This window comes from Lemur catta, chromosome 6 (assembly GCF_020740605.2).
Source record: "Lemur catta isolate mLemCat1 chromosome 6, mLemCat1.pri, whole genome shotgun sequence".
NCBI classification, from domain to species: domain Eukaryota; kingdom Metazoa; phylum Chordata; class Mammalia; order Primates; family Lemuridae; genus Lemur; species Lemur catta.
In genome coordinates this window covers 55,440,736-55,462,741 of record NC_059133.1, presented here as the reverse complement: position 1 = coordinate 55,462,741, position 22,006 = coordinate 55,440,736, and the positions used below count along the sequence as shown (strand labels likewise).

Below are 22,006 nucleotides of genomic sequence, written 5' to 3'. Positions count from 1 at the left end.
GTATGAAGAGGAGCAGGATTATTTGCATAGTTTCAAACTGTCTGCTCGTAGATTGCTTATTAGTTGCAAGGGGGAACATAGTAACTACATATTGTGGAGAGAACAGGCAAAACCTTAACCAATTTTGACCTTGATCAAATTAACACCACCAATAAGAAGCAGATAGACATTCTAGGCCTTGGGATGCACTACCCCTTAAAAGAACACGTGACTTATGTCATATGCCAGGCCAGAATGCATGAGGAAACACCAGGAAAAAGCAAATTGATGAACAATTTATAAAATAATTGGCCTGTATTTTTTAAAATATCAATGTCATTAATGACAAAGAAAGGCTGAGGAACTATTTTAGATTAAAGAAGATAAAGAGATGTGACAACAAAATGCAATACATGATCCTGAACTGGGTACCAGAAGGGGAAAATGCCATAAAGGCATTATTGGGACAATTGGCAATTTTGGGATATGGACTTTATAGTGTCAATGTTCAATTTTCAGAATTTGATAATTGTGCCATGATTAAGAGAATGTTCTTGTTCTTGGGAAATATGGAATACAGTATTAGGAGATAAAGGGAAATAATATACGCAACTGACTTGCAAATGGTTCAGAAAAAAATGAATGTAGTACATATATAGAAAGAATGATAAAGCAATTTTGTCAAAACATGAAAAATTGATAAATTTGTGGGGCCAGGCACGGTGGCTCACGCCTGTAATCCTGGCACTCTGGGAGGCCAAGGCGGGAGGATCACTTGAGTTCAGGAGTCCAAGACCAGCCTGAGCAAGAGCAAGGCCCCCTCTCTATAAAAAGAAAAAAAAAAAATTGATAAACTTGCATAAAGAGTGTGTGAGAGGTTTCTATTCTTACAACTTTTCTACAAGTTTGAAATTATTTCCAAGTAAAAAGACTTTATTTTTTGAGTATTTTTTGAGACGAGATCTTTGTCACCATGCCAGGCTAATTTTTTTTTTTTAGACATGGGGTCCCCCTATGTTGCCCAGGCTGGTCTTGAATTCCTGGCCTCAACTGATCCCCTCCCTGGCCTCCCAAAGTGCTGAGATTACAGCATGAGCCACCACACCTGCCCCTAAAAAGATTTTTAAAAGGTACATAAATAGAAGAGAAATAGCCAAATGAGAACATAAGGTGTGTAAAGAACAGTTTAGGCATCCAGACTCTGACTTTAGCTTGTACTCTTTCACCTCCTTTCCTAAAAAGCCTCTTACTCTCAAGCTCAGAGAGCTGCCACACATCATAGATGCCCCACCCAGCTTCTTTGCTTCCCAGCCCCTGCCCTACCTCCCTGTGAAGGGCACCGTCTTCCTTCCCCAGCCAAGAGGAGGCTGGCCTCTGAGATACTTTGACTCCCGTGCTCTTCTTTTCTTTTCTTTTTTTTTTTGCTCAGTAATAACACAGCTTCTGATTTTTCTTTTTAACATGGTGTTTGTTTTGTTTTGTTTGAGACACGGTCCACCTCTGTCACCTGGGCTAGAGAGCAGTGGTGTCATCATAGCTCACTGTAGCCTCAAACTCCCGGGCTCAAGCGATCCTCCTGCCTCAGCCTCCCAAAGTGCTAGGATATAGGCATGAGCCACCACACCTGGCCTTCTTTGTGCTTAAAACCAAAAACACCCTTTCCAACATTGCCACCTACCCAGGTGTTCCCAATGTCTTTGTTTTCCTGTTTGATGGAAATATAATTTCTCCAGGCCAAAGGGAAGATAGGTGACTAAACCTGTGAATGGCCTCATCCTTCTTGCAAGCAGTAGATCCACAGCATATGGTTAATAAAACAGCCCCAACACCCACACCTGTGAATCAGATACACCTGCCAACAGAAGCCAGTTAGCTCCATGGTTAAAAGCCAGAAACATGCTCTGAGTTTAGTTTCTGACTCTACTGCCTAAAAGTTGTGTGACTGAGAGCAAGGCAACTCGTTTCTGGAGCTCATTAGTCATTCACTCAACAATAGTTCCCACCTAATAAGTAGCAGACACTATTTTAGGAGGTAGCAATACAAAATCTCTGCTCTCTGAACTTACGTTCTAACTGGGTAAGATGGAAAATAGAAAAATAACTAAAATATTTAGTATGCCAAGTGCCTATACATGCTATGGAGAAAAACAGGGCTGATAAGGGGACAGGAAGTAGAGAAATAGGAGGTGAAAACATAGTTTTAAATAGTCAAGGAAGGCTTCACTGAGGTGACATCCAAACAAATATCTAAAGGAAAAAAAAGGGAACTAGCCATGTAGATGGATGAACATTGAGCAAAAGGGGACAGCAGGGACAGACACCCTGGAGCAGCCAGGTCTCAGTTGAGGGATGACTGAGATGAAATCTTAAACTCTTGGAGGGCAGGGGAAGGAATTACACATAGCAGGAGCCCAGCGAGTGTTGATAGGAGAGAGGAAGCCAGGAGAGGGAAAGAGAGAGACTTATTAAATCCAGAGATATTGAGGTTAAATTTTGGGATAGGAGGAAAAGAAGCATCAGTTTTATAAAGTTGGAAAAAAAAAAACAGGTGATTAATTGATTTTATGTCCTGTTCTTTTGGCCTTGTCTTAAAAATATTTCTTAAATGGATATCAGTCAAGGAATTGGGAGATTTTATTTTTGTTTTTGCCTTCTGGCTTTGCTTCAAGTTGAAAATAGGGATTTTTTTTCTTTTTTACTATACTGGAGACATTTTGAAGATATATACAGAATCCTTTATGATTAGGGTTTGGAGTTCACAATGATATTCTCAAAGCAATTTTTTTATTTAGAAGAAATTAAATTACCATTTATAACAAGAATGACAAGTTTATAGGGGAATTATCAGTAATTTATGAATGGAAAGGCTTTTTTTTCCTCAAATGGTCGAGAGAACTGAGTCTGCGATTTGGATGTTCTTTTGCTATGGTTTGTACAGTCTGTATTGGCCTCTTCAAATAACTTTGGATGATTTCTACATGACCACGTTGCTGTTTTCATAAATGGTATTTTTAGGAATTGGAAATAACAGAAAGTTCTGGTAGACTTGCCACTTGTTCTTAATAACTTGTGTAGCCAAATGCCTCTTTCCCAAAAAGTGACTGAGAAACACAAACACCCAGGATTGTAAATGTTAAATGGATGTTTTTATGTAAGACAGTAGCAATACCAGGGGACATAACAGTGGTTTGGTTGCTGGTTTGATGTTGCTGCTATTGTTTTTTTTTTAACTTTTCTGTTCTTTAAATTACAGAAGAAAAATCTTTTGTCTGCGTGTGTGAAGATTTTTCCAGAATGATAAGTGGATAAGGCTCTGGTCACAAGATACAATCAGTGCCCACTTTGTTTCAATGTCACCAAAGTACAATTAATTTTACAGTGACTCTACTTTTAGTCTTTTCTTTCCCACTAAAGATTTTGGGGGGAAAATTATTCCTATATTTAGCTTCTCTTACACCTGCCTTTTTTTTAAAAGAAATAAAGTTCTCCATTATTTGGTTGAAAGGTAATACACTTCAAAACATATCAAAATAATATATCAGAAATTTTAAATTTATTATTTTCCTATTACAAAAGGAATGCATATTCATTACATAATAAAAGCGAGGGAGCACAAAAGGTATAAAGGAGTCTATTCAAAACTTGCCTATTATTCTATCCCAGGGAAAACTATTAACATTTTGGCATATTTCATTTTATCAGTCTTTTCCTATGTATTTTTGAACATAGCTCAGATAGTATTATATAAAAAGTCTTATATCCAGCTTTTTTAACATAACATTATATTAAAGTTATATTTTCTCGTATCAATAAAAATTCTATTTATAAACGTAATTTCAATGGCAGAATAACATTCTATCATATGGATATACTATACTTAAACATTCTCAGATACTTAGAAGAATTAGTGGGTCAAAGCATATAGATCTTGTGAAGGCCACTTTGCTTCCCAGACAGGTTGTTCTTGAGAGCACAGGGAGGGAATAGACTCAGTATCAAGGCTAGCGACGAGGAGCAGCAGCTCACAGGTCCTGGCCCAGGCGCTCCAGCTCGTCCAGGAGGAAGTCCATGTCAGCAAGGGTCAGGGAAGGGTTGGCCACCACCATGCGGAAGAAGTTGCCCCGGGTCCCATGGGGCTGGTAGCCAATCATCATGGAGCCCTCCTTCACCATGCGCTCCTTGAGCACAGGGGCCACCTGTGGGAGGGTAGAGAGGGATTCCAGCTGCAGCCAGGGGTCAGGGGAGGGGTGTGCTGGTTTCCTGGCCCCCCGGCTACCAGAGATGCTTTTATCTCCCACCCAGCCACCTTCCAGGGGTAGAGTTCATCGCTCAGACCCTGACCTTGGCCCAATTTACATTTTCCACCACATCCAACCTGCTTGACCTTCTCTATCTTCTGTTTTACTCCCCATTTCTCCTGTCTCCAAGAAATCTGTCACATGGGCCATTTTCTGCCAAATCCTGACGTTTCTCGATTCCCAACACTGCTTTAGTCTGCCTTCAAGCCTGTCATCCTGAACACCTTTTCCTCCCCTCTCTTAATTCCTGTAATATTTTTGATAATATTAATCTATGCCCTGTGATCTAGCATGTAATTTACAAAATTGCCTTGAACACGTTGGTTTCAAATAGGTAACTCTTCTTTTCTATAATAACAACTCCACATGGGCAAGAACACTCTTGTCCTTTCAGATCATCTGCAGCACCTTGTACCAATCTATCTTTAGGGACCAGGGCATGACATGTCTCCTCGCCTCTGGGAGCCATGTACGGACTGGGCTTACCAGGTCGTTCTGTCCCAGCATCAGTGCTAAAGCTCTGCCAACATCTTTCTGCCTCACATCTGTCCGGTGCCTGAGCTCCCATCCCAACTCCCAGCACAGAGGTCTGTGCACTGCACACTGGTGACTTCTCTGACTTCTCCTGTAACGCCCCTCTCTGTCTTCTTACTTCCCAGAAATACACCTTGCTCCTCACGCCCACCCCCAGTTGGTGTGCCGTCCAGGTGGCATCCCGTCGTACCACGCGCGGCCAGCAGGGGGCGGAAACGCGCCAGCTGCATCAGCGCCCGAGCTGGGCTGGGCAGAGCGGGCGGGGAAAGCCTACCTTAGACAGGCGCTCCTCGTAATCTGGACTCCCCCGCTGCCCCCGCAGGCTGGGGGGTACAAACCAGAAACACACGTTGACAAACTCAGGCTGAGAGACACGAGGAAGGGGAAGGTGTGAGCTGAGGAATGGGGCTGGGTTCCCAGGGCGGCAGAGGAGCGCGGGGTCCTACCTCCATGACCAGCTCGAACCCTTCCCGCTTCTTCATTTCCTCCACCAAGTACCTGCGAATAGACAGTGAGAAATCACAGATGAGGAGGAAAGGCAGAAAAGCAGAAGCCCACAGAGAATGAGCCAGAAGGACACAGAGAAAGGCAGCCCTGAGAGCAGGCAGAGGGAGGGACAGAGCCCGGGAGAGGGGCCCTGGGGCGCCCCCAGGCCTACCGGGCCAGAGCAAAGGTCCGGTCCACGCGCTGCTCCAGCCCTTGCCCGCCCTGCGCCTTCCACATGAGCCACAGCTTCAGACAGTCCACGTGGCGGCCACACTGCACCACCTTGTCTCCCGTGTCCAGAGCCACATCATAGAACTTGTCCTGCTGGAAAAGGTAGGTGGCCTGGGCCGCGTGGCAGCGCTTGAGCAGGTTCTGTGCAGGGGGAGGAGACTGTCAGACCCTAGCCTCTGCGCCAGGCTCTCCTCCAGGGTGGCGCTGGGGGTTCTCCACTCAGGCCCTCAGCACCAGGGGCACTGCTGGGATGGCAGCCAGCTGACTCAGACCCTTCACTACGTTTTCTCCCAACACCCAGGGTTCTTCCCAAACTCTGTCCAGGATCCCTCTGACGGCAGCTTCAAGCTGGAAACTTTTCCCTTCGCATAAAGATAGACCGCTGGGGAAGTGAGGGAGCCCAATACAGGTTAGGGTGTTGGCAGATACTCAGCTTCAGATGGGATGGTAAAGAGAACACAGTAGGGCCTGAACCCCCTCTAAGGTGGCACAGAGAAGAAGATGGAGCTCCAGGGAGAGGGGGGGCCAGGGCAGGGGCAGGGGTGGACCCACCGAGGTGTCCCGGAGAAGCAGCACAGAACACTGCAGGCCTGCTGCAAGGAGCTTGTGGGGATTCCAGGCCACAGAGTCAGCCCTGAGTGGGGTGAAGCAAAGCCAGGTCAGGGGCTCCTCCTCAAGCTGCCCAACCAGAGACCCTCCTCCAGGAAAGGGGCTTTGGTCTCACCCCCACCCCAGTAGTCAGGAAGAATCCCCATGTCTGACCTCCCAGCCCTAACCAAGCATCTCTCCAGTCCCCTGCCCACCAACCTCCTTTCTCCAGTCCCATCCTAAGCTGCCCAGACCATGACTATTCACTGGATCAAGGATTTCAAAGGCAAGATTTGGGAAGAAGGGGGCCGTATGCACCTCTGGATCCCATCCAGGAGATGCCTGTGTGTCTGTGACAGCAGGACGCTCCCACCCCAGGCAGCCTGTGGAGCAGGAGGAACAACACAGGCCTTGGCTTCAGCTCGGCCCACCCCACCCCACCCCACCCCGGGCCCAAGTCCCACTCACATCCACATGCAGCCATAGCCCATGACGCTGGCACACGTCGGCAATTGCCTCTAGTGGGTCAAAGGCCCCCAGCACAGTGGTGCCAGCAGTGGCACTGACCAGGAAGGGCACAGCACCCTGTTGCAAAAATGTAGAGAGAAAAAGAGGCTGTAGAGTCATCTCAAAAGCTACCCAGAGCCTGGTGCTGGGCCCAGCTCTAAGCTCTTTGCATGCCTGACCTGGCCCCTTTCAACCTTACAACAATGTGTTACTGTCCTCTTTAATTTGCATGCAGGGACACTGAGATTCAGAGATCCAAGCAGAAGCTCCAGAGATGAACTTCAAACCTAGGTCTGTCTGATTACTTATTTCCAAAGCTCATACTCTCAAAAACTTTTAATCTCTTATTAGAAGATCAAAATGCTATTGAAAAAATTCACATAGTATGAAAGTTTATGCAGAAATTGAATTAGTAATCAAAAACTACCACAAAGGAAAGCCCAAGCCCAAATGTCTTCATTGATGAATTCCAGAAAACATTTAAAGAAAAATTGATGCTAGTTCATGACCTCTTCCAAAAAAACAGAATTAAAAAAAAACCAATTGTAGACCGGGCACGGTGGCTCATGCCTGTAATCCTAGCCCTCTGGGAGGCCAAGGCGGGTGGATCACTAGAGGTCAGGAGTTCGAGACCAGCCTGAGGAGACCCCATCCCTACTAAAAATAGAAAGAAATTATCTGAACAACTAAAAATATATATAGAAAAAATTAGCCGGGCATGGTGGTGCATGCCTGTAGTCCCAGCTACTCGGAGGCTGAGGCAGTAGGATCGCTTAAGCCCAGGAGTTTGAGGTTGCTGTGAGCTAGGCTGACGCCATGGCACTCACTTTAGCCCGGGCAACAAAGTGAGACTCTGTCTCAAAAAAAAAAAACCAATTGTATACATTAGCAATGAACAATCTAAAAATGAAATTAAGAAAACAATTTTATTTTCAAGAACATCAAAAAGAATAAAATACTTAGGAATCAATTTAACCAAAGAAATGCAAAATATATACTCCAAAAACCACAAAACATTGTGGAAAGAAATTAATGACCTAACTAAATGGAAAGACATTTCATGTTCATGGATGAACACAATCCCTATCAAAATCCCAGTTGGCTTCTTTGCAGAAACTGACATGCTGATCCTAAATTCATATGGAAATTCAAGAAACCCAGAATAGCCAAAAGCATCTTGAGGAAAAGTTAGAGGACTTAAACTTCCCAATTTCAAAACTTACTACAAAGCTATAGTAATCAAGACAATGTAGTCTATAGCTGTGATTCCCAACCCCGGGCCATGGACCAATATCAGTCCTTGGCCTGTTAGGAACTGGGCCACACAGCAGGAGGTGAGCAGTGGTGAGTGTGCCAGAGAAACTTCATCTGTATTTACAGCCACTCCCCATCGCTGCATAAGCTCCACCTCCTGTCAGATCAGCAGTAGCATTAGATTCTCGTAGGAGTGTGAACCCTACTGTAAATTTCGCATGCAAGAGATCTAGGTTGCGCACTCCTTACGAGAATCTAATGCCTGATGATCTGAGGTAGAGCTGAGGTGGTGATGCTAGCGCTGGGGAACGGCTGCAAATACAGATTATTCCTAAAGACAGAAAGAATGTTGGTTGCCAGGGGCTGGGAGAGGGGGTAATAAGGAGTTGTTTAATGAATGTAGTTTCAGTTTTGCAAGATGGAGAGTTCTGGAGACTGATTGCACAACAATGTGAATGTGCTTAACACTACCGAACTATGCATGTAAAAATGGCTAAGATGGTAAATTTTATGTTACACACACACACACACACACACACACACACACACACACACACACACACACACAAAGAACTGGCAGTAGATTCTCAACAGGGACCCTATTGGCATGCTGAGTGGTATAGTTCTTGTTCATGTAGAGCTATCCCTGCACATTGCAGAATGTTTTACATCCCTGGTTCCCTCTCAATAAAGGCAGTAATGCTCTCTAGTTATTGTCACAAAACAAAGCAAAATAAAATAGCTCTACACACTTCCAAATGACCCCTCAATGATTGGAAGAATGGGGGTGGGGGTGGACAGTAGTACCAAAGCAAGTACCCCTAGATGAGGAAGGCTACAGGTAGAGTGGAAAGCCTCCAGGCAAAGGGAGGAAGCTGTCTCACCTCTACATCTTCAATTCCAGAAACATCCGTGGGCTCTGCACAAGCTTAGAATGTTCTTATCCACCCATATGCCCACCACCTAGTCACTTCCTTTTCTCTGTCCAAATCTCAGCTCAACCATTACTTCTAAGGGAAGCCTTCCCTGACCCCTTCACCTCTTGAGTAGGTGAATTTTCCTGTGTTACCCTCAGCAACCTAGTGGCCTCGACCCTGAGGCTCCGCACAGTCACTTCAGCCCACAGGGGAGATGGGCATGGAGCTCACAGCACACACGCAGCTGTTTTACATATAGTTATGAATATCAGTCTTCCTTACTGAATAAAAGTTCTATGAAGGGAAAAAAATGGGCAAAAGATCTGAATAGACATTTCTCCAAAGAAAATATACAAGTGGCCAATAAACAGATGACAAGATGCTCAGCATCATTAGTCATCAGGGAAATGCAAATCAAAACCACAGTAAGATACCACTTGACACCCACTAAGTGGCTATAATCAAAAAAAGATAACAGGAAGTGCTAGTAAGTATGTGGAGAAATTGGGGCCCTCATACACTGTTGATGGGATTCTAAACTGATAGGGCCACTTTGGAAAACAGTTGCAACTCCTCAAAAGGTTAAATACAGGCTGGGCGTGGTGGCTCACGCCTGTAATCCTAGTACTCTGGGAGACCGAGGCAGGAGGATTGCTTGAGGCTAGGAGTTTGAGACTAGCCTGAGAAAAAGTGAAACACCGTCTCTACAAAAAATAGAAAAATTAACCAAGTATGGTGGCATCCACCTGTAGTCCCGCTACTCGGGAGGCTGAGGCAGGAGGATCACTTGAGCCCAGGAGTTGGAGGTTACAGTCAGCTATCATGATGCCACTGCACTCTACACTCTAGCCCAGGTAACAGAGCAAAACCCTGTCTCAAAAAAAAAAAAAGAAATACAGAGTTACCACATTACCCAGCAATTCCACTCCTAGGTATATAGCCAAGAGAAATGAAAAATATACGTTAACACAAAAACCTGTACAGAAATGTTTATAGCAGCATTATTCATAATGGCAAAAAAATGGAAACATCCCAAATGTCCATTAGCTGATGAGTGGATAAATAAATGTGGTATATCCATGTAATGGAATATTATTTGGCCATATTAAAGAACAAAGTACTGGTACATGCTACAACTTAGATGAACCTTGAAGATATGCTAAGTAAAAGAAGCTCATTCCAAAAGACCACGTATAGGATGACTCCAGAACTCAGAATAGGCAAATCCATAGACAGTAAGTAGATTACTGATTGTCCAGAACTGGGAGGTTTGGGGGAACTCAAGAATGATGGCCATAGGGTGTGGGGTTTCTTTTTTAGGGGTGAGGAAAATGTTCTAATATTGACTGTAGTGATAGTTACACAACTCTATAAATATACTAAAAAGTACTAAACTATATACTTTAAGTGGATGAATTATATGTTATGTAAATTATATCTCAATAAAGCTATTCCCCAAAAAAGTTTACACCATAAAAAGAGAAACTCTGTTATTCTAATTGCTGCTCGTACTGCTACTCAGAGGTAACATCCATATATCAATAAATATATACTATTCTAATAACTAAAACAGGTTCATAATGTCCAGTCTATACTGCAACTTGCAATATATAGTTGGTGTATATAGTGGAGGTATTTTCATGTTAGTATATATATTCTTACCTTACTCTTTTAAATGGCTACATAGTACTCTAATAATAATAATTAATAATACCAAAACCAGCAACCGTGCTAACATTTATATAGTACATCTATGTGCCTGGCACTGTTCTAAGAGCTTTACCTATACTAATTCATTTAATCCTTACAACAATCCTATCTGGCAAGTTCTATATTATGCCCATTTTACAGAGGAAGAAACAGACACACAGATATACCATAACTTATTTTATCTACTGATGAACATTTAAACTTTTAAAAAATTTTACACTTTGTTCCAGGAAATGTTCTCATACACAGAGTTCTACGCACTTGTGATGATGGTTTATAGTTCAAATTCTTAGCAGTGGAACTCCGAAGCGGTAAATAGACACATGTAAAAATGGCACAGATGGTGGCCTCCTAGACGGCTGCAGTAGTCACATGCCCCTTGAGGCGGGGGCACTAGCGCCCCACATTCCCCAGCTCAGCCCACACCCTTTACCACCACCCACTCGTCTTCCTCAGCTTCCCCTGCACAGAGCCGCCCAGCCCACAGGCACCTTCCACACAGCACTCCCTCGCTGCGGGGCTGCCCGGGGCTCCCTCAGTGGCTCAGTCCTGCCCCTCAGAATCCGGCACAGGCCCTGAGAGCAGCCTAGTGTCCTGGCCCCTCAGGCTTCCCATTGTCACTTCAGCCCTCAGGGGAGACGGGCACCGAGCTCAGGGGAGGGATAAGGGTGCCTTGAGCAGGGCGAGCCCAAACAACCCCACTCCAGGGCCCCTCACTCACTCACCTCGGCCTCAGCCATGATGATCTGCTGCTCCAGATCCGCAGGGACCATTCTCCCTCTGAAAAAGAAAATCAAGTGGGAAGAGAAGTGATGGGTTCCCTAGGTCAGGAGGCGTTGAAAAGCCTGTTGAAAGCAGGGAAGGTGGGGCTGGCAGCACAGAGGCCACATGCTGGTTTTTCCCTGAGAGGGGTGAGTGAGCTCTCAGGGCCTGGGGCAGCAGACTCTGGCAGGCCCTGGTGGACAGAGCAGCAATTCTGCAGGAACAGTGAGGGCAGAGAAGTCCACCGGGGTATGGGCCTGCGGCCAGTGCCTTCTGGCAGCAGGAAGGTACAGTGTACCAAGCTGGGTCAGGGCCATGGGCACAGAAGTACTTTCACCTCTCATCAGCCTTGACCACTCGGACACTGTCAGTGCCAAGTCCCAGAAAAGCAGCTCCCTTCTTGATGGAGTAGTGACACTGTGGAGGGAGACAGAGGGCAGGTTAGCACGGCCTGGGCTAGTGGTCAGCAGGCAGGAGGATGGGGAGGAGAGAGACAGGTGAAAGTCAAGTTTGAGCCCCAACAGATGGGATCCTGAAGACCAGGCCTTCTCAATGTCCACGTGCACATGGATCACCTGGGTGTCTGGTTAAAAGGCAGGTTCAGATTTAGTCAGTCTGGGCTGAGGCCTGAGACTCTGCATTTCTAACACGCTCCCAGGTCAGACCAATGCTGCTCGTCCGCTGACCACACTCCGAGCAGAAAGAGTGTGGACTTAGTCCACTGCACTCCTCGCCCCCGGCCCCCGCCCCCACACAGAAGGCAGAGGGAACCGGAGCGTTTACTTGGAAGGGAGCACATCTGCCCAGGGACGGGCTGGCCTCCGAGGAGCACAGGGCAGGGAGGGGAGCTGAAGGGCCCTTGACTTAGCTGCCTAGAGGTGAGGATCAGGCGCCCAGGGTTCATTCTGTGCCTCCTCCCACCTCCTTCGATGTGAAGAGGGCCAGGGGCGGCAGTGCCCGGAGGCCCCGCTGCTTGCAGTCCGGGAAGCGCCGATAGCGGGCCAGGTTCATAGCATACATGTTGGAAATGGAGCCACCTGTGGGGGGAAGGGCATATGGTGAGAGGAATGGGCACCAGGTCAAGACTGGAGCTCACCTCCCCTGATCTTTCCACCAGAAGAACCCATCAAAGAGGCTGGCGTGACTGGCTCCCAGGGCACAAATTCCTAGGGCCAGCAGATCCACCTGACTTCGCCCCTCCACTCCCTAGGCTGCACCCATGGGACAGCCACTACCTGGAGAGAGCATGGGCCAGGGTACCAATCCAGGGACTGCTGGCAAGCATGAGGATGGAGGGGACTGGACAGCCCTTTCTGGACTGGCCCGGGCCCAGGTGGAGAAGAAATAAAGAGGAATCGCCCCTCCCTGCCAGCTGCTTAGGGCAAGAGAGTGATGGGGGAGGAGGAACCCTTAAAAAGGTCAAAGAGCGGTCCCTCTCCTGCTCACATACCTGGGCAGAAGACCCCATCCCCAGAACTCCAGCCCACCAGGGCCCGGAGTTTCTTCAGCACCTCCTCTTCCATGAGTACAAACACAGGGGCAATTTCATACGTGTACCTGCCAGAGAGGGAATGATGAGAAAAGGAGAGTCGGAGAGGGACTGCCAGGGACAGCTCTTCACCAGCAAAGGAGTCAGAGAAAGGAGATGGTGTGAATGGGCAAAGGAAGGGGTGGAAGACAAGGACAAGTTGGTGACAGAGAATCAGGGAAGCAAGAATGAGAAGTGACTGGAGTCGGGAGACGTGAGAAGGCTTGGAGGACAGTCCAAGGGATGAGAGGGAAAACGCTCTGCCAACAGATGTTCCCAAGAAACGGTCCCTGCAGCAACCCCCGCCTCCCAGCAAACCTAAACCCTCTGTGGGGGCCGGGATGGCTCACTGGCTGGTGTTGAGGGTCTCAGTGATAATGCGCCCGGCCAGAGCGTGGGCATCCAGGCCCGAGAAGAGCTGGTTGAAGAACCGGGGGTGACCTGGAGAAGGGGAGCGGGGCAGGGAGCTCAGGGTGGAGCTGGGTGCAGACTCCGCAGGCTCCCCCCACCAGGACCCAGGGCACACCAGTCTTGACACTGTAGCGGATCACAGTCCGGCACCGCTCCAGGATCTGCTCCTGCGACTCCCCCTGGCTCCGCAGCTCCAAATCCAGCAGCTGCTTCAGCTCCTCTGGCTCCTTCCACTCGCAGACCTGGGAGGGGAAGGCACCGTGGATGGGCTGTGCAAACCACACCTCAGCAAACACAAGGCATCGCCAACTTGCACTTAGATCAACTTAGGAATATTTTCAAAGCAAAAGTATTCACATGAACAAGGGTAAACAAACATAGTACGACCCAGCATGTAAATCCCTGAGGCGCCCAGGGGGACGGTGAGGAATTTGGGGGAGAAGCTTCCCAAAGGAGGAAAGTTCCGAGCTGGGATTGAAAAGAGACAGGGAAGACTGGTGGGCAGGAGGAGGTGGGAGAAAGGACTCACCTTCTGGGAGACACAGGTCCCTTTCCGAATGGCCTCGTCCATAACAATCCCAAACACTTCCTGGAGCAAGGCTTCTGCAGCCACAGGGTTCCCATTAAGGGCAGGGAGTGGTTTTGAGTCAGCCATCAGGATAAAATCTGTGAGCAGAGCAAGAGTCATTCCCTCCTTAGCCCGTGCACCCTGCGTGGACCTAACCAGCAACAGCCTCCACCTGAGTCCTGCAGCTCAGTCCCAGCCATCCAGAGCCAATGCACACACAAGGGCAAGTGAGAGCATCCAAGCAGAAAGCCAGTGGAAACAGGTGGAAGAGAAAAAGACAGCTAGTGCTAAGCAGGGGACCCTAGTGGCCAGTGCCCACCTAAGGCAAAGACGAGAAGCCTACCTCTCTGCGTAGGTAGTTCAGGAGAGCTGGGGGCAAGGTGCACAATAGCTTCTCAGAAGAGCAGGACCAAGTCGGCAGAGCGAGTGAGCAAAGCCAGCGAATCTCGTGGGCATGACATAACTCTCATGACCCTTGCCCCAAAGACAACACTGACAGATCTGGGATAGGGCCAGCAGGTTCAGGTAAGTCCCCTGTATAATCATTAGCTTACAGAAAAGGTGGGGACATGAGATGAAAGGCAAAAGGCATGTGGCAGGGTTGAGAGAAGCAGAGAGCTGGCATGGAAGCGGGAACCTCAGGGCCCAGCGTGGGGGTGTGGGAGGGGAGGCAGGGCAGCTTCCTGGAGACTGAGGGGGAGGTGAAATGGTTTAGGCTGATGTCTTTTGTTTGCGAGAAGGATACGAGGTTATGCTGAGGAACCATTTTGCTAAACAAGCACAATCCTGTGCCTTCCGGGCTGGGTGGGAGTCCTTGCTTAGCATGAGCACCAACTCTGTTGACCACTGGGAGAGCCCCCTGCCCCACTGGGAGGACACAGCCCAGGGCATGGCTGGATGCTGGCCCTTGGTGTCATCAGAATTCAGAAAGGAGGAGGGTGGAGGCTGAAGGCTGAGGAAGGCCTGCAGCGGAGCGGGGGGGGGGGGGGGGGGGGGGGGGGGGGACAGGGAGGAAAAGGAGCATTTGAGGGTGGGGGAGGAAAGCCATGAGCTACAGGGAAATGAGCAGGGCTCCTCCCGAGGTCAGAGAAGGCACCAGCAGGCTGGCGTACAGGAGCAAAGGGAGGTAGGCAGAGCCAAGTGGGGTTGTGGAGAGTCTCGAGTGCCGGCCAGGCCGAGGAATCTAAATTTTATCGTGCACAAAATGGGAAGTCACTGAAAGATTGTTCAGCAAGGAATAATGTGATGAAAATGATGCTCTCAGAAGACTGGTTCATAGCAGCAAGATGCAGAAGAATTAACAGGCCATTACAGTAAGCCAGGCAAGAGGTGACCCACACTTGAAAAAGGGTAACGTTGGTAGGAAAGGACAGATGGAACAGTCCGCAGGCATGGTTGGTCATTCCCTGGATTACACTGATGTCAACACTTAGGGGATCTATGTTGGAAGAAAGAAGACTCAAAAATGACCCTGGCATTTTGAACCTGGGTGAGTGGAAAAATAATGGTACCCCTAAAAGGAATAGGGATGCAGAAAGGAAAAGCTGCATAGAAAATAAAATGGTTATTTTTTGTAAATACTCATCCAAGTGGAGGTCTCCTGGGACTACAGCTACACCCATGGGAAAGGGCCAGGCCCAGAACTCTGATGAGATGATTGAAGGGAAAGCAGATGTGAGAGGTGGGGTACTGCCGAAGCCTGTGGTGGGCTCCATCCCCCAAGGCAGAGAATGCTTAGAGAGATGGATGGGAGGAAGGGGCAAACACTGAGGCCTGGGGACCCCCAAATCAGGAGGCAAAATGATCAAGAAAATCGAAAAGCGAAGCAACTTTCCTCAAAGGGGGCTGCTCTGATCTAATCCACTGTCCACAGCCACCAGACCTCAGGCTACAGCCACGCGCCACACAATGACATTCTGGTCAACAACAGTGGTCCCATGACATTATAAAGGAGCTGAAAAATTCCTATCTCCTAATGACAGCACAAAATAGCTTTACTCCCACATCTGTGGTTATGCTGGTGTAAACAAACCTACTGCATTGCCAGTCAGTATAAAAGTATAGTACATACAATTACATACAATACATAATACTTGATATGTTACTGGTTTATGTATAAATATTTACTATGCTATATGTTTTATCATTACCTTAGAGTATACTCCTTTTACTTTTTTTTTTAAGTTAACTGTAAAATAGCCTCAGGCAGGTCCTTTGGGAGGTGTTCCAGAAGAAGACATTGTTAACACAGGAGATCACAGCTCCGTGCGTGTTATTGCCCCTGAAGACCTTTCCAGTGGGACAAGCCGTGGAGGTGGAAGACAGTGATATTGATGATCCTGACCCTGTGTAGGCCTAGGCTAACGTGTGTTTATGTCTTACTTTTTTAACAAAAAAGTTTAAAAGGTAAAAAAATAAATTATTTAATAGAAAAGAGCTTACAGGATTAAGGATATAAAGAAATAAAATATTTTTATATAGTTAAGTGTGTGTTTTAACCTAAGTGTTATTAGAAAAGAGTAAAAAAGTTTTTAAAAGTTTATAAGTAAAGGCCGGGCATGGTGGCTCACGCCTGTAATCCTAGCACTCTGGGAGGCCGAGGTGGGAGGATCCCTCAAGGTCAGGAGTTCGAGACCAGCCTGAGCAAGAGGGAGACTCCATCTCTACTAAAAATAGAAAGAAATTATCTGGCCAACCAAAAATATATATAGAAAAAATTAGCTGGGCATGGTAGCGCATGCCTGTAGTCCTAGCTACTCGGGAGGCTAAGGCAGGAGGATTGCTTGAGCCCAGGAGTTTGAGGTTGCTGTGAGCGAGGCTGACACCACGGCACTCTAGCCTGGGCAATAGAGTAAGCCTCTGTCTCAAAAAAAAAAAGTTTATAAGTAAAAAAGTTATAGTAAGCTAAGTTTAATCTATTATTGAAGAAAGGAAAAAATTTAAAATAAATTTAGTGTCATCTAAGTATATGGTGTTATAAGGTCTACAGTAGTGTACAACAGTGTCCTAGGCTTTCATGTTCACTCACCACTCACTCACTGACTCACCCAGAGCAACTTCCACTTCTGCATGTAAGTGCCCTATGAAGGTGTACCATTTTTTATCTTTATACCACATTTTTACTGTACCTTTCCTATGTTTAGACATGTTTGCCTACACAAATACTTTGTGTTACAGTTGCCTATAGTATTCAGTACAGCCACACACTGTACAGGCTTGTAGCCTAGGGGCAACAGCCATACCGTATAGCCTATGTGTGTGGTAGGTTATACCATCGAGGTTTGTGTAAGAACACTCTATGAGGTTTGTACAACAAAATCGCCTAACGATGTGTTTCTCAGAATGTGTCCCCATCTTTAAGAGACACATCACTATAGTTGAAAACACAGGTCCAGGGATCCCTGGTGGTCCTACCCTTACATTTTCCTGGGTAGATTAGGTTTGAGAAAAACAGGAGAGCTAATCCAGGCCTCCATCCTTCATCAACACTCCTTCCAGCCTCCCTGGTGGGTGGCAGCAGTTGAGATCAAGAGGCTTGAGGGAGGACAGAGGTTAACAAAAATAGGTACCATTTAGGTACTTACCATATACCATCCTCTGTACTTAATAAGCATTATTCTAATTTGCACAGCCATTTAGGGTAAGTTTATCATCTGCATTTAAAGATAAGGAAACTGAGTTTCAGAGACACTATGTATCATGTTCAGGTCACACAGCCAGCACATGGCTGAGCTGGGTTTAGACACAGTGTGTTGGGTTCCGAAGCCCCTACCCATGGTGCTCTATTGCCTCATGCATGGCTCTCTTGGGCAGGGAGTTCCTTGTGGTGGAAAGACCACCGGGCCAGGAGACCTGAGGGGCCATTAGGGCCCCAGTTTCTAGAAAATAAAAGAGAATCTCTAAGGCATCTACAGGTGTTCATAGAAAGTTTCCAGGCAACAAGGATGTCAAACGCTCTAGTAACTGAACTCAGGCCACGGGATTTGGCAAACAGGCTGGGGAAGACCTTCCTGTCAAAGTTGGGGGGTAAGGCACAGGGATAGGTTGCAAGAAATTAAAGAGGGAATGGCTGGTGAAGCAAGAGACTCTCACTGGAGAGAGGCTTTCCCCAAGGCTCTGAACAAAAGGGCTGCTAGGGAAACCTTAGCTCACTCCACCGGCACCTTCTTTAACCACCGCACCTCAGCTACTGCTCAGACATGAAATCTGGAGGCGGGCGCTCTGAACACTGAACACTCCCAGTTTCCTCTTGGGGAAAACAGGGAGGTGAGATATCACTATCTTCATTCCTCACACAGGATCCTGTCCTGGAAAGAGCCCCTACCCACAGAGTCTTTCTTTTTTCATTTTAGAGATGGAGTCTTGCTATGTTGCCCAGGCTGAACTCAAACTCCGGGGCTCAAACCATCTTCCCACCTCAGCCTCCTGAGTAGCTGGGACTACAGGTGAGCACCACTGCACCCAGCTTTGCAGAGAGCCTTTCTGCCTTTCCTTTTTTTTTTTTTTTTTATGGGAAGGTGGGGCGGGTGTGCAGGCTGCATCCGACAGCCTTTCTTTTTAAAAGCAAGAAGGACATTAACCCACAAGATAGAAAACCAAGCAAAGAAACAGGAATAACAGAGTTAGGAACAGCGCTCTAGCCCCTGGTTGAGAGGAAGCTGGTAGGACCAAGTGGGGTTTGTCTTAAAAATTCACGTTTTTTCTGACTTCATGGGATCTGTAGTCTATAAATTCCTTAAACTGTCAACTCCCTCCTATCTTTCCTTTCTCCACTTATATAAGAGGACTTCAAAAAGTTCATGAAAAAATGAAATTACAAGATAAAAATAAAAAATATAAACTTTATTTCTCAACATAAGCTCCATCAATTTCAAGACACTTTTGTAAGTGATGATACCAGCCATTTAGTCCAGCCCTAAAGAACTGACGGTTTTGGGTGGGAATTTAGCCACGTCAGTTCAGTCTTTTTAAAATTATTAACTGAAAGAAATACGGTTGCCCCTTAAAGATTTTTTTTAGGAAACTAAAAAGAAGTTAGAAGTCAAATCAGGACCGTGGGGTAGGTGCCTAATGATTTCCCATTGAAACTCTTGCAAAATTGCCCTTGTTGATAAGAGGAATGAGCAGGAGCATTGTCGTGGTGGAGAAGGACTCTCTGGTGAAGCTTTTCCAGGTGCTTTTCTGCTAACTTTCTCAAAACACTCTCATAATAAATAGACGCTATCATTCGTTGGCCCTCCAGAAAGTCAACAAGCAAAATGGCTTGAGCATCCCAAAAAACTGTTGCCATGACCTTTGCTCTTGACCAGTCCCCTTTTGCTTTGACTGGACCATATTCACCTCTTGGTAGCCATTGCTTTGATTGTGCTTTGTCTTCAGGATTACATTGGTCAAGACATGTTCCATCTCCTGTTACAATTCTTCAAAGAAAGCCTTCAGAATCTTGATTCCACGTGTTTAAAATTTCCACTGAAAGCTCTGCTCTAATCTGCAGCTGATCTAGGTGCAATTGTTTGGCACCCATCAGAGGAAAGTTTGCTCATCTTTGATTTTTCAGTCAGAATTGTGTAAGCTGAATCAATTGAGATGCCTATGGTGTTGGCTATTGTTTCTGCTGTTAATGGTCAGACCTCTTTAATTAGGGCATGAACAAGATTAATTTTTCCTCAAAATGAATGTGGATGGTCTGTCACTGTGGGCTTCATCTTCAACATTGTCTCATCCCTTCATAAAACTGGTTGTCCATTTGTAAACTGCTGATTTCTTTGGTTTTATTATCCCCATAAACTTTTTGTAAAACATCAATGACTTCACCATTCTTCCATCCAAGCTTCAACATAAATTTGATGCTTATTCTTGCTTCAATTTTAGCAGAATTCATGTTGCTCTGATAGAGGCTCTTGTCAAACTGATGTCTTATCCTTCTTAGTGCCTCAAGCTAGATCCTGTTCAGACATGTTATAACAAGTTAGCATTAACTTATTTTGGTGCAAAAAATGTTTGAAATCTATGCATAGTTTTTTTCATAATATGCATTTTCCGTGAACTTTTTGAAGACCTCTTGTATAACCTAGATTGTATAGTCTATAGTTTTAACCACTCTCTTTCCAACTCTAATTCAACTAGCCTTCTCTCACCAAATCCATCAGGCCTGTTGGATTCTGCTAGTGAAAACCACATAACCATTCAAACTGGTATCACCATCATTCATGGTCTCTATGCTCATTCCAATTAAACACATGTTTACCACTACTCCTTCCTGAAAGCCCATCAAAATTACATCAGTGAAATTTTCAAACTGGATAAATAAGGCAAATGAGAAAAGAGACAAGAAGTAAAAGATCTCAATAATCACAGAAGACACAAAGCGGAGGAGAAGTGGTGACTGGTTTAGCAAATAACAGAAAGCCAAACTAGTATGTCTGCAGAGAGCCAATATGAAACAAGCTGGTTCTTGAGGCAGAAGCCCAGGAAGGCTCAGGAATGAAAGCACTAGCTAACTTGGAAGGTGTGGGGGTGGGGAGACAACCATTAATGAAAACATGGGGATGAAATGATCTGTATAAGGCACAGATAGACCCTCATTCTTCTCCCCTGCCCACTCAGCCAGGTAGCTCTCCTTCTGTCCTTCAACTGCTAAAGAAGCACAATGTTTGTTCTCTGGAGAAACTGAAACAACCAGGACTTAAGTACACCAGGTGCAGAACGTGGGGATGAGGCACCGTCCTGAATATAGGAGGTTTCCGAGGAAGTTACATACCAAATCAACGCCAATTAGGTCTCAGAATTAGTCACCAGGGGTAAACTCTCCAAGGGGAGGAAATTGAAGAACTCCTCTCTGAAGAAACTGAACTGATGAACCCAGAGAAAGGATCTACTCATACTTATTTCAGTTCTCAGGCAATCACCTGTCAGTGATGCCCACCAGTCAATATGGTCTGTCCATGCACTTGAACCTTCCAGCATGTCTTAGTGCCTCACTCTAAAATGTGAATAGATGGCCAAGAATCATCAGACACTTAAAGAAAGTCCCTAACATGAACCACAGAGGAAACACAGACAAACTGAAAAAAGGTATTTGGTAGAAGCAGAGAAATGCAGGGAGCAGAAGAAAGTCTCACAAATCAAGAAAATATTGGGCCAGGTGCAGTGGCTCACACCTGTAATCCTAGCACTCTGGGAGGCCGAGGCAGGAGGATAGGTTGAGGTCAGGAGTTCAAGACCAGCCTGAGCAAGAGCAAGACCCCATCTCTACTAAAAATAGAAAAAATTAGTCAGACAACTAAAAATAGAAACAAAACAAAAAAATTAGCTGGGCATGGTTGGCGAGTGCCTGTAGTCCCAGATACTCAGGAGGTTGAGGCAGGAGGATCACTTGAGCCCAGGAGTTTAAGGTTGCAGTAAGCTGTAATGACGCCACTGCACCCTAGCTCGGGCAATAGAGTGAAAGCCTGTCTCAAAAAAAAATAATTCAGGTGGGGCAGAAGAATCACTGGAACAGGAACTTGAGGTTGCAGTGAGCTATGATCAGGCCACTGCGTTCCAGCCTGGGTGACAGAGTGAAACCCTGTCTCACACAAAAAATAAATAAATAAATATAAAATAATTCAGTGGTTTTTATACTCACAAAGTTGTGCATCAGTCACCACTATTTAATTCCAGAACATTTCATCACCCCAAAACAAAACCCCGTACCTATTAGCAGTCACTCTCTATGCATTTTTTAAAAAGGTGAAAAAGAAGGAAAAATATCTCAAAATGTTAACTGTACTTCTTTCTGGATGTTGGAATTATGAGTGATTTTAATCTTCTTATTTATATATTTCTATATCTTTATAATTTTAGATAATCATTTCACATTACTTATGTAATTAAAATAAAGGTTATTTACAAACAACAAAAAAAATTAGGAAGGAATTAGGGGCTGCAAGAATTCCAAAATATACAGATTGCCAGGCTCAAGGAATATCCTTTGTACATTACGTGGTTTCCCAACTTAGTCATAATCTACTATTATCCAAGGTCTAAGCATGGCAAAGCAACCCATACTGCTCATTCCTATTATGCAACCTCTGCAACCCCAGCTGGCTCTCAGGGAAGGGAATGGGTTCAGCTTGTTCAGCAAACAATGACTGAGTGTATACTGTGTACCTGGCTGGCATTACCCCAGGTGCTGCATCTGCCCTGTGGGCTCCAGATAATAGGCAAGTGAGAGAGACTAGCATGTAAAATA

General features: G+C 45.9%; 1 protein-coding gene across 6 annotated transcripts in view; it reads right to left on the bottom strand.

Annotated features, from left to right (window-relative positions):
* Positions 1-3,515: 3,515 nt before the first annotated feature.
* The window catches only part of CSAD (cysteine sulfinic acid decarboxylase), a 24,372-nt gene continuing 5,881 nt past the window's right edge, over positions 3,516-22,006 (bottom strand). For 3 of the 6 annotated variants that reach the window (XM_045553893.1, XM_045553892.1, XM_045553894.1), the window contains exons 2-15: positions 13,735-13,871; positions 13,321-13,447; positions 13,145-13,235; positions 12,717-12,823; positions 12,188-12,303; positions 11,604-11,683; positions 11,230-11,284; positions 6,585-6,701; positions 6,435-6,499; positions 6,081-6,162; positions 5,470-5,669; positions 5,258-5,309; positions 5,086-5,175; positions 3,516-4,175 (exon numbers count right to left, since the gene is read on the bottom strand). In XM_045553893.1, coding sequence (XP_045409849.1) covers positions 4,002-4,175; positions 5,086-5,175; positions 5,258-5,309; positions 5,470-5,669; positions 6,081-6,162; positions 6,435-6,499; positions 6,585-6,701; positions 11,230-11,284; positions 11,604-11,683; positions 12,188-12,303; positions 12,717-12,823; positions 13,145-13,235; positions 13,321-13,447; positions 13,735-13,860 — 1,482 coding nt within the window. In that variant the 5' untranslated portion in view covers positions 13,861-13,871 and the 3' untranslated portion in view covers positions 3,516-4,001. The other 3 variants (XM_045553896.1, XM_045553891.1, XM_045553897.1) reach the window with 3 other exon arrangements.